Genomic DNA, 13,160 nt, shown 5'->3' on the forward strand with positions numbered 1-13,160 from the left:
TCAGACCCACAAGAGATGAAAAACTCAAACTCTCACCCATGACTAAATTGTCATCCAAAATTTCAGTTAAAGACAGGGTAAAATCGTTATTTTACTTATAAAATTTAAAACTTCAAAATTTTTATCATTCCCTCCCCCCAGATTTTAAAAATTAACACTTCAACTCAGTCTCAAAGTTTGAAAAATTTATATTTCACTCATAGGGTTTGTTTATTTCTGCGATTACTACCGACGATCGACTCTTTTTATCGATATCCCTTCCTCAGCCACAAAGGACAATGAAGGACGAACCTTCATCATCCAGATCTAGACGATAAAGCATCATCCAGATCTGGAAAGATGCGACGAGTGACAAAGGACGACAAAGTGTCATCCTTCGTCATATGGGTTGTGTGATGAAGAGAGATCTCTTTGTCGCACCGTGCAACGAAGAGATCTTTGTCTCTTTGTTGCACTACCGTCATCGCACCAAGAGAAAGAGGAGGTTGAAGACGACACCGAAGATGATGTCGGAAGATAAAGTTGAAGAGTGAGAGTGAAACTACTATTTTTAAAAGTTATGGGGGGTGACTAAGCTTTGAAAAATATGGAAACCCTAGGTTTAGGGGTGAAAATGTTATTTTTCAAAGTTTAAAAACTTTAAGTAAAGGTGAAATATCAGTTTTTAAAACCTAGGGGTAGAAAGTAATAAACTTTATAACTTTTAATATAAACAGTAAAATGACTATTTTATCTCTCTCTTTAACAGAAAAAGTTAATAGGAGTTTGATTATAGGTGGGTGTTTAAGTTTTTCATCTCTCGTGAGTGTGGATTTGAAATTGGGCTACAATTTGGGTGGAAAATTATCATTTTCCCTTTAACAAAAGTAAAACAAATACAAATAAAGACAATACAATTCGATTACTAATGTATGAAGCTATTTTGCAGAGTCAGAGAAACAAAAGATCAATATGAGAGATAAGAAAAGGGTAGAATGATAAAACGAAAAATAATCTTGATATATAAGAATAATTTTAGTAAAGTGTTTTATCTTTAACTTGAATTGTTATTATAAATTATTGGAAAATGTTAATTAAGGGAAAAGGACTATTACCCACCTAAATTTTAGGTCATTTTCAAATCTACATTTACGGGAGATAAAAAACCATTTTTTCCCACCTATAGACAAACTTCTGTTAATTTTTTCTGTTAAAAGAAGGGGTAAAATAATCATTTTACTGTTTATATTAAAAAGTTATAAACTTTACTACTTTTCACCTCCTTAAGTTTTAGAAACTAATATTTTACCTTTACCTAAAGTTTTTAAACTTTGAAAAGTAACATTTTCACCCTCAAACATAAGGTGTCCATATTTTTCAAAACGCAGCTGCCCCTATAACTTTCAAAAATAGCAGTTTCACCTCCATTCTTCAACTTTATCTTCCAACGTTGTCTCCAACCTCCTCCTTCTTCTAGTGTGACAACGGTGGTGCGATGAAAAAATCTTCATCTCCTCGTCGCATGATGCGACAAAAAGATGAAGATCTCTTTGTCGCTTCACTCAAATGACGAAGGACAACGCTTCATAGTCCTTCGTTGTCCTTTGTAGTCGGAGATGGGAGATCAGTGAAATGCATCGGCCATCGGTGGTGGCTGGAGAAGGAAGCAAACTCTAGGGGTAAAATCTAAACTTTTCAAACTTTGAGGATGAGTTGAGGTGTTAGTTTTTAAAACTTAGAGAGCGAAAATGGTAAAATTTTAAAGTTTTAAAGTTTATAATAAAATAATGATTTTGTCCCTATCTATAATTGAAAATTTAGATTGCAGTTTGGTCACAGATGAAAATAGGGATTTTTTATCTTTTATAGGTATAGGGTTGGGGATGACCTAAAAGTTGGGTGGGAAGTAGTGCTTTTCCCGTTAATTAAAAACACACAGGCAATCCATTTAAGGGCCTGGGGTATGGCCTCAAGGGCTTTGGGTATACAACACAAAGAATCAGCAAATGACTGGTCTCAACCCGACCTGATACGTGATGACGTGAACTTGGTGAGTCACGCTCAGATTTGGCCGACCCAACCCAGTGACCCCTCTATTTGTGATATGGCCACAATGCTATAACGTGACAAAATGTAAAAAGAAAGAAGAGATCCTTTGGACGAAGCCTCTAGAATTTAGACCGTCCAACCTCATCAAGACAACATTCAAGGAACCTCACCTCAAGAAAGAGAATTCTAGACCCTTCGCAATCAGTGATTCCAAACAATCTGGACCGTCCATTCGGATAACATTTCCTATAAGTACTGTCCCCGCAGCCACAACTTTTTCTCGGAAAGTTTCGGTTCTTCGTTCCTGGCTCTTTCGGAGTAAAGTCTGTTGAAGAAAATAATCGAATTTAGGGGTTTCAGGCTTATAAACTGCTGTTGATTTTGATCTTGTGATTTTAAGAGAAGAAGATGTTCGGGAGAGCGCCGAAGAAGAGCGATAACACGAGGTACTATGAGATACTGGGTGTGTCCAAGAACGCTTCACAGGACGATTTGAAAAAGGCTTACAAGAAAGCTGCAATCAAGAACCATCCTGATAAGGGAGGTGATCCCGAGAAAGTGAGTTATCTTTCACTCTTCTTGTTTTTAGTCCGGTTCAGTGAATTATGCATTGAAATGCGCTGTCGTTTTGTTTTGTTTTGGTTTTTTTTTTTTATATATCTTTTTGCTATGGGGGTTTATTAATTGTTGGGAATTTAACATTTTAGTTTTTCTTCTTTGGATTTTCTGAGGATATTTAGGGGGAATATGAATGCATGGAATCGATTGTTGGAAATAATGAATGAAAAGAAATAATTTGTGGTGTGTTTGGTTCTTTTGATTGATTGATGTGGCCTCTACCGTTTGAATGGTTTGTAGATGGGTCAACATTGAATCTTTAATGGGTTTCTGTTGCAGTTCAAGGAGTTGGCTCAAGCCTATGAGGTTCTAAGTGATCCTGAGAAACGTGAGATATATGATCAATATGGTGAGGATGCACTCAAGGAAGGAATGGGTGGTGGCGGTGGTGGCCATGATCCTTTTGATATCTTCCAATCCTTCTTTGGTGGGAACCCATTTGGAGGTATTGACTTTATTTGATTTAGAGGTTGTATTGTATTAGATTATGCATGTATCTTTGCTCAAGTACTGGTGATTGAACTAATATTTGTTTCTCAACAGGAGGTAGCAGCAGAGGACGTCGCCAGAGGCGGGGAGATGATGTGGTTCATCCTCTGAAAGTTTCTCTTGAAGAACTTTACCAAGGTACCACAAAGAAGCTTTCACTCTCGAGAAATGTTATATGTTCCAAATGCGAAGGGTGAGTACTGTTTTATTTTCATTAATGATCTTTTGAAGAATCTTTATTAATATTCTCAACGATATGCCATATGGGAAGCTAATATATGTGCTACGACAGCAAAGGATCAAAATCTGGAGCTTCAATGAAGTGTGCTGGTTGCCAAGGTACTGGTATGAAGGTCACAATCAGGCACCTTGGGCCCTCTATGATTCAACAAATGCAGCATGCTTGCAATGAATGTAAGGGTACTGGTGAGGCTATTAATGATAAGGATCGTTGCCCACATTGCAAGGGAGAGAAGGTTGTCCCAGAGAAGAAGGTGCTTGAAGTTTTTGTCGAGAAGGGAATGCAGAATGGGCAGAAGATTACCTTCCCTGGTGAAGCTGATGAAGCGGTATGCTTTGGCTTTAGTCAGTTTGGCTTCTTCCTATATATGCTAGCTTTATATAATGGGCTCTAATTGTTTCTTTTATGTGTGTGATCTGCAGCCTGATACAGTCACTGGAGATATAGTGTTTGTCCTTCAGCAGAAGGAACATCCCAAGTTCAAGAGGAAGGGTGAAGACCTCTTCTATGAGCACACTCTGTCTCTCACTGAGGCTCTGTGTGGTTTTCAGTTTGTATTGGCGCACCTGGATGGCAGACAGCTCCTTATCAAGTCAAGCCCTGGGCAAGTTGTCAAGCCTGGTGAGTAATAGAAGCATAAATGTAGAAGTTTATAGAATTTTAAGATTCCATCTGTTACTGTTCTAATGACTATAATTCTCTTTGGGCAGATTCATACAAGGCTATTAATGATGAGGGGATGCCTTTGTACCAGAGGCCATTCATGAAAGGGAAGCTGTACATTCACTTTACTGTGGACTTCCCTGACTCACTGACCCCAGATCAGGTCAAGGCACTGGCGGCGGTTCTGCCACCCAAGCCATCATCTGAGCTGACAGACATGGAGCTGGACGAGTGTGAGGAAACTACATTGCATGATGTTAACATTGAAGAGGAGATGAGGAGGAAGCAGTCTCAGGCACAAGAGGCATATGATGAGGATGATGACATGCATGGTGGTGCTCAGAGAGTGCAATGTGCCCAACAGTGATGACAAACAAAATTGATATATCCAAGTCCTTCCGTGTGCTTGCACAATTGAAGCTAATATGAGTAGTACTTACAGAACTTGGGAATATGGTGTTTCTATTTGTCAAGGATTAACCATGGAAAAACTTTAATGGACAACTTTTCATTACTAAAAGTTCTAAAGGCAATCATTTCCATATTTGTATAACTGTTGTTTGGAAATCTTTTGTTGCGTGATGGTTAAATTCGGCCCATGGTGAGCCTTATTTGGTGCAGCGTATAGTGCACCCACTGGTTTTGGTTTCCACCATGATTGATTTTTGCCTATATTCTATAATTAGTACTCAAAATATTTTCGTTTGACACTCGAAATAGAATTATATAGGGGTCGAGTGAGAGACGCATTTTTTTAAGCGAATTTATAAATATTGATTGCTCTGACATTTCTGAGTTGACAGCTTAAAATAGGCCAAACGAATATTTTCCACTTAAGGTTTGATGTTTTTTCAGATGTCTCCCTTTTAATTATGAAAATATCAAATATCTATTCATGATCGGTTAGATTTAACAAAATTTTAATGTCTGAAAATTTTATCTTTTTTTGTCCTCTTAAACTTTAAAAACTAAAATTTTTTCTCAGCTTAAGTTTTAAAAAATGACAGTTTCACCTTAGGGTTTGGTTTTGAAATCTCTAAAAACCATTTCGGCTCTATTACCAACGACCTTTCCCTCCTGAAGTAGCCTCTTCTTCTGACAAATGCTTTCCTTCTATTTGGAGGCTCGATCGACATCGAAAACTCTTTGGAAGACGAAGTCTTCTCAAGCGAAGACGAAGCCGTCGTCTTCTCAAAGGTCTTTTTCCAACAAAATGTTTGGAGTGTAATTAAATTTTTTGAATAAATAATTCGATGAAATTGAAAAATTGGAGCTTGAATTGATAATATTTCCCAAACAGGGAACTAGGGTTATATACCAGGGGTAAAAATAAAAAAATAATATATTATTATGTGATTAATTATTATTATAAAACAAAGATTTAGAGTTATATTTAAGAGATTGATATTTATTTATTTGTATAAAAATTCTTTGTAAATATTTTATTTATTTTTTATATAAAATAAAATAAGAATAGTTTAAAAAAATATAGCTGAGATTTTATATAAAATGAAAACCAAATATAAAAGAAATCTTCAAGCAACAATATTGTTGCCCTAGAACATCTAACCAAAACTAAGTTCTCACTTTTTCATTCTTTTTGGTATTTCCCATCAAGAAAATGAATTAAGAGGGAAAAAGTAAAAGACTTGGTCTTTCTTACTAATTAAGCGATCACAAGAGGCGAACATGATAGCATTAAGAGGTGAGTTAGTTAAGGCATGCACAAGGGGATTACTTAGTTCACGATTTTATGTTTTATGATTTATATTTAAGTGATTTTATATATACAAAATATGTATAAAGAAAAATTACATAAACTAATATGACAGTTATTTAATAATGATAATATGAAAGTATTAACATATAATAAATTAAAACAAATATTATCAAATCACTGTCACAATAATTTGTGTGATCTTTTTATATACAAATTTTATGTATGTAATATTACAGTTTATGTTTACGTTATAGACTTTATAAATGTTTATTTATTAGAGAATCTTTTATAAGCTTCCCATTTTTATAAAGATTTATGTTCCAACGGGTAATTTAAGTAGTTTTAAATGTTAATTACGCATAATAATTAAGTTAGTAGTATCTTTCTTTCTAAGGTAATACTTTTGGAGATGAGTGTTATATTTTGATCTAAAAAAATTAGTTTTCTTAGGTGATGTAACCAAATTAATCAAAGGCAACACCACAAAGGCATCCAACAAAGTTAGGGGATTTTACTCTTTGTTGGTAATTAATTAGAAGTCTTATGTGTCTGACAATCACTCGACTAAATCTAACGTATGTGATTTATATTGTTAGTTAACTTATGACCACTTTTTGCACTACTGATTTTGTTGTAATACTTCATATCTCACATATATTACATACGTATTTTGATATAGACCGGGAAGTGATCTCACATATAGGCATTATCCTATTGGTAGTTGTTTATTTTTAAAAGCTTTTCTCATCTTGTGGTGTAGTAAGAAATAGATAATAGTTTTTCGTTTGAACACAAAAACATAATATAAAACACTTATAAACACTATTTCTGAACTTATGTGGTTACATGGTTAGTGCGTAAATGAGAATCCCTCTATTAAATGTTACAAACATTTATCATAACAATAAAAATATAATTTAAATTGCTCATAATCATATTATTTATTAGTATATTAAATTATATTAAGATTGATTATCATTTTATATATCGTCATCTTGTTAATGATATCTTATTTAAATCAATATTTATTCTAAATACACATTGCATCGCTCATTAGACTCTTATATAAATAAAATTTATTTGATTTTTCATGATTGAAAATCACATAAAAAATTTAAATATTAAAACGCAACTAAAACATTGGAATGAAAATTTATTTTCGGATTATAAATCAAACAAACTTTTGTATTTCAAATGCTTTCATAATTTCGATATAAAATAAATAGATATAAATTGATTGAATTTTTGTGGATGCAAATGACCCACCCACCCATCCATGGTATTTTAAAATTTTCGATCTGAACAAGTAATAAGCAAGCCCGTAAAATAGCAGTTGACCCAAATCCGATTACTGGTTACGAGACCCGGATCCGATCCTTCGGAGTTTCCTTTTAATTACACAGAGAGGAGACTCTGGCTGGGATGGTTTTCGGTTTTACCCTACCCTCGTCTCGCAAGAGGGAGAAGAAGAAGAGGAAGAAAGATCGTCAGAAAGTAAGGCAGTTGTTCTACTTTATTACTACTTTCTGTAAATTTTTAATTTCTCTTTACAATCTTTAGTTCCCTTTCAGGGGTTTCTCTCCGATTTGTGCTTTCGACACTTTTTACTCCACTTTTTAATCATTTTATGTTTATGTTTTCATGTCAATTGCTTGGAAAAATGTCACCGAGAGAGCTACATTTCTTACTTGCATGGTTATTTTTTTTATATTATACACATAAAAAGGTATCATATATTCTGTTATGTACATATTTATGTACCTGCAGTATTAAAATTGTTTATGTGAAACGAATACGAATGTGAATTTTGAAATTTTGGTCGTATTTGGCATATTTTAATTTATTGCATAGTTATGTTAATTTTAGAGTTTAGCTATATGGGTTATTCAGTAATGTTCGTTTGAACAGTTTTTTTTTTTTTTTTTAAAAGATAAAATTAGGTGGTTGATCTTGCCTTGTATGAGACTTATTTGGATGTTTCATGAAAGGAGGAAGTAGTTTAGAGTGCTTTTCAACTTGAAAATGATTGTATGTTTTGTTTTGTTTCTGAATCCTCTTGTTTGTTAATACAGCATATACTTGAGTTGTCTTATAGAAACAAAAAACTTAAACTGGAGTTGACCTAAGGATTTTGATACATAATAAAATGACGTCTCATAATGGTTATTTCAATTCATGGAATTATAATTATTCAGTTCTTTCATTGTCAAATCAAATAGCTTTGTACTAGTGAAAATTGCTTAATCATTTGTTCTTTGTTTGTGATGGAGTTGAAATTTAGAGCATGTTCTTTATGCCTGAGCTCTTATTTGAATTGGAGTTTTAAATCCTTTATGGACGATTTCAAACACAAAAAGTTTCTGGTGTTTGTTTTTTTGTTTTTTCCTTATTTGAAGGCCACATATTTGGGGTATAGTTTTGGCTTGCTGATTTCAATTTATTATAATTCATGTTGTGGTTAGCACCTTTTCTCTCTATAAAGAGTATTTGGAATGTGAGATCTTTAAGAGTTTTTTATTGGATGAAGCTTCCTTACAAGGGCATATATCAATTTTTTTGGTTGTCTCTCTTCTTTTCTCTGAGACTGCCTCTAAAATTTCCACTTCTTGCCGTTCTTGATTGTGTGAATTGTTATTATTGATGTGTCATGAGGGCAAAGCTGTTTTAAACTTACATGTATTCGAGCTTCTGTCTCTATAGATTTTTTTAGCAAAATTTTTCTCTTGCTTGAAAAATTCTAATTCACATTGTTGAAAGTCATACTGCATGAGATAATGCCTTTCCATATCAATTTATGCTAACACTGAACGCTCAAATTTCTTGCTTTTTTGATACAAAATTTAGTATATACATTGTGGCTGAAGATCCCATTCTCTTTGCTTACTGTTGACTTTTTAGTTTGTTGGTGCTGGCTTTCAGGCTGTTAACTTGACTATTCAACCTCATTTATTAAACAATAAATATGAGACGGCAGGGACAATATTCTGATTCTGGTGCCAATGCATATGGTGCTGCAAGAATGCAGCATATGTCCAGTCAAAGGATGGAACAGAATTCTGGTCATTTTCAAGGACAACTAGAGGCATTCACCCCTGAGAGAGAACCACAGTTTCCACCAACAAAAACAGAGCGACAATGGACTTGGGAAAGAGATGGGTCAAAAGTTCCCAATCCAATGGCATCTCAAATGTTCAACGAAGGTATGTTTACTGGCTCATTCTCTCTCTCTCTCTATATATATATATGTATATATATCTCTGTATCATATATATTAAATGAGATCAGGGCCTTTCAGTATAGGGAAATGATTGGACAATTGAGAATAATTTCTGATTTAGAAAATGTAAATGATGGTACGATATGCTATATTCAGTGCCTCAACTTAGCAACTTGGCCTTTCTTTAAACATTGTTGCTTTGCTTTTGTTCTTGATGTATTACATTTATATCCTCCCGCTTTATCAGTTCAGTATTATCTTATACTTAATGCCCCTTCTTGATGAGCAGAGGAAAATATTTGATAATGGAGCTTAACAATCCCGTGTCTAGTTTAGAATATTACTCTAAGCTGTTTTGAAAAAGATTTAGTTTGAAAAAAACATTGAACATATTTTAAAATATTTTTCTCTTTTTAATTTTCTTCTTTGTTTTGTGCATGATTGAAATTATCTTCTTTTTTTTTTTTTTAAAAGTTCAAACACTAATAATTTCTTCCTGAGTTTGTGAAAGTTGGCTTTATGCCATACACATTCTAGAAATATGCTTTTGAAGTATGCTATGAAGTTTGATTTGCTTATACATATACATGTCTACTGTGTTGCAGGTCAAGGGGTTGATGCATCAGGATCATTCTTTCAGGGTCTGAGGGCAGATTCAAAACTAGCTTTAGAGAAACAAAACAATAGTGATCCAAGATCTCGACCTCATGAAGAAGATGTGGATGTTGGCCATGAGGGCAAGCCTTTATCAAACAGCTTGGAAGGTCTTGAGCAGAAATTCATTGATGACGTAAAGAAACTAGCAAAGGAACAAAATGATGCTGAAGATGCAGAAAATGCCAGACATAGAGAGGTTTGTGTGAGGTTGCTTGTGTGTTATTAAGCTTCGTGTCTTAAGAGTCTTATTGATAATCAACTTATCGTATATTATAAACTTTTTCTGGAATGGAATAATATGTGATGGTTTTTTGCTGAACATATTAAAGTAGAATTCTGTGAAAACAGTATATTTAATACAATTTTATATGTACCAAAATTTTGATTAGAAAAATTATTTCTCTTCTTGAAGCTCAGAACATGATACAATATGCCAAATTGGCATGGTTAAAAGTTACCACGATATCAAATTATTATGTTGTGCAGTGTGTTTATATGTATGGTAGCTTATATCCATGACAACCTAGTAAATATCAGACACTGAAATACTATTAAATATGTGCAGCCATCGGCTGTTAACTTGCATCAACTAGGTGTGCATAATAATCTGATAAAAGTCAGAAGGTGCATTTTTTTTTTTTTTGGGGAAATTTGTTGCCACCGCCTGTTGATAGCTAAGGTCGAAGTCACATGTTCATATTATAATATTATTGTAGAAGTACTGCATGCTTTTGTAAATTGTCTACACTGTTAACAAAAACTTCTCTTCTTCCATGTATGGGAAAGTCAGAAATTTGTGAAGTTTAACAGTAAGAAAAATTGCAATGTACACATCCACACTGAGGCAGAGCTACTCGTATTTCCTGCTGAAAGAAATGGTGCAGTAGATCTCTCTGAAAAATTTGCAACATGAGTCTAAAATCAATTCACCTGTTGACCTGCAGGAGCTATGTGTCCACCTTTGCTTGTAATTATAAATATACCAGAATATTCAGTAGGTAGAGATTATGGAATGCTTAAATTTTGATTGTCAAGCTATTTTAAGTGTTAAATACTATTATTAAGGATTAGTTATTTGGTCTGGTTACTTCCATGAGTTATGTTGATTGATCCACCTCCCTGACAAAAGCTACAAGTTTCCCACATCTTAAAGATTGTAGAGTTAACTAGGCCCAATTTTTCTAAATTGCTTTTCGGCAGTTCTCGGGTATAAAGAAAATAGAAAAATATTGAACATGTTTATGTATATTTTTAATTTGATCATGTTACGGTTGTTTGATTTTTGTATGAAAGTGCAATCTAAGATGAGAAATTGTCTGCATCTATAAGCCTTGTATGGTTTTAATTTTTGGAAGATTTTTTTCATTCCGAATAAATATCTGACTCTGACAAATTTAAACTTTATAAAACAGAGAGTGTCCTAGCGTTGTGTTCTTCAATTCTTTAAGATTTCTACTTTGATGCATGATTATGCATACATTGAATGATGTTACAAGTACCTTCCAATTATTGTATGCTTAAACAATGAAATCTTGTTATGTTTTACATTTCAGAAATTAAATGCTATCAATGCTCAGTATGTGGAACAGCTAGCTGCCCTTAGAGCCCGACATGCAAGTCGTAGAGATGAGTTCCTTCGTAAGGAATCACATGCACGACAACAGCAGTACCAGCAAGCCATGATGGAGCATTATCCGGACAGCATGGGTCCTGGTGATCCTCTTGGTTACAGCGGTACTCCAGCTGCAGCTGCTGTTGGCGAAACATACCGACCTTATAACTCAGATCATTATGACTCCCACAAAGAGCGGGCTCGTTTTCTAGGTGGTCCAAGGGATCATGGGTTTGAGCCCAGAGGTCCATACCCTGGAGGTCGTGTTTATGATACTGGCTCACGCTACTATTGAGTGAGATGTTAGATTATCTTTGCTTTTCTACCTGCTCTCAGCATCCAGGTATCTGCATCAATACTTAGGCTGCTTTACTAACACATTATGGCTGTAATTTATATTTAATCTTCTGCCGCTTTCTACTGCTTGTTTCTTGATTGCAATGCCTTTCTTATTAATGAAGTTCAACACCACTGAGAACTTAATATTAGTTCTATAAATTTCAGATTCAATTTTTTTATTCCAAGGATGGATTATTGGAGATTTGACTTATTAATAAGAGTCTGTTAATCGCCAAAATTTTAGAACCAGTCATTCAAGTTGATATGGTTTGGTCAAATTTGCATAATTAGTTTGATCAATTAAGGTGGTACGGACCTGGCAATGTCTGATCTTGATATACTCTGAAATTTTTGGTTTGCTTCTGATAGCTAGTAAAAGTGAAGTTTGTTACAGAAAGTATGACCATAAATTAAAAGGAGGTGAAAAGAAGATTGAACTTGTTTCAATCAGACTGAACGCATATAAGTAGCATAATGTGAAATATCCATATTCTGAATCTCTAGTCAGTGTTAATTGTGTTATTAATGTCACATTCTATGCTTTGAATCTTTGTCTAAATTTTAGGAACATATTAAATTTGAGCAATACTATGCGTACGTATTTTAAGTACACAGATGGGTATATAAATGGGTACACACTTATGTGTGTCATCATGTGATTGGATGTTACTTTATCCTTATTCAAAATTATCTACTCATATGATAATACACATCAAATGTATCTCTATATGTATACTCAAAATAGGTATGTATAGTTTTATTGATTAAATATATTTGTGAACTTTCTTTCAATGTTGAATCAGTATCATAGGATAGTTGTAGAACATGTAATATGATTTTTAGTGCAAAATTCCAGTTTATTTTGCTAGAATGATGCTTTCTTCTTCCAGGTGGTGGTTTAAGAAAGATGAAGGTTCACTTGAGTTTTAATCATATGATTTTGCATTCGTCTTGTTCTCCTACGGGAAAAGCCAGGTTGAAATAATGGTAAATCTGTCCAAAATTAGATTGGCTGGAGGAGCTTTTTTATTTTTTATTTTTTGTTCATAACTAATATGTATTTATGTGTATGGAATGGAATCTAGTGTTTATATATAGCCTGGGACATTTTTATAGAGATTTTGGGATTAATATATCCAAATTAAAGTTAATTATATGGTTTGCGTGAGATTTAAGCTGCTTTCCTTATTTTTTCCTTTTGTAAAAACTGGACTACTTCACTTTGCCTATTTCCACCTTTAACTACCGATACAAATACATTTATTTTGTTGTCTCTGTTAATTAACAAAATCAAACATAAATTTTCCTTAATACAATTATTACAAGAATATTAGAAAATCCTTCTTTTATGTTTACATCCGATGAAAGTTTTTATTCAAAATATGGGTTTACTTTATCTATAAAACCATAGGTATATTCGTTTGGTATACAATTTAAGTTCACAGATGATTTGTTATCATGTAATTAAATGATTTTAAATTAAAGATAAAACAACTCTCAATTACATAATGGCTAATGGCTATTAGATAATGTTTCTGAAAACTTTTAGAACTACCATTTCACTATTTTAATGGCC

General features: G+C 33.6%; 2 protein-coding genes across 3 annotated transcripts; both read left to right on the forward strand.

Moving 5' to 3' along the window:
* The first annotated feature begins 2,293 nt into the window (after positions 1-2,293).
* Positions 2,294-4,583, forward strand: LOC123226133 (dnaJ protein homolog). The gene is made up of 6 exons (XM_044650617.1): positions 2,294-2,586; positions 2,926-3,091; positions 3,190-3,328; positions 3,428-3,704; positions 3,799-3,997; positions 4,087-4,583. The coding sequence occupies exons 1-6, from the start codon at positions 2,437-2,439 to the stop codon at positions 4,404-4,406; spliced, it is 1,251 nt and encodes a 416-aa protein (XP_044506552.1). The 5' UTR covers positions 2,294-2,436; the 3' UTR covers positions 4,407-4,583.
* A 2,460-nt stretch (positions 4,584-7,043) lies between these two features.
* On the forward strand, positions 7,044-12,738 carry LOC123224707. Of its 2 annotated transcripts, none has more exons than XM_044648402.1 (5): positions 7,044-7,253; positions 8,658-8,959; positions 9,582-9,829; positions 11,187-11,588; positions 12,475-12,738. In XM_044648402.1, the coding sequence occupies exons 2-4, from the start codon at positions 8,722-8,724 to the stop codon at positions 11,538-11,540; spliced, it is 840 nt and encodes a 279-aa protein (XP_044504337.1). In that variant the 5' UTR covers positions 7,044-7,253; positions 8,658-8,721; the 3' UTR covers positions 11,541-11,588; positions 12,475-12,738. The 2 variants fall into 2 exon arrangements, with proteins under 2 accessions (XP_044504337.1, XP_044504336.1); XM_044648401.1 differs by having other exon boundaries at positions 7,054-7,253; positions 8,679-8,959.
* The last annotated feature ends 422 nt before the right edge of the window (positions 12,739-13,160 follow it).

Source organism: Mangifera indica, chromosome 9 (genome assembly GCF_011075055.1).
Source record: "Mangifera indica cultivar Alphonso chromosome 9, CATAS_Mindica_2.1, whole genome shotgun sequence".
Classification (NCBI taxonomy): Eukaryota; Viridiplantae; Streptophyta; class Magnoliopsida; order Sapindales; family Anacardiaceae; genus Mangifera; species Mangifera indica.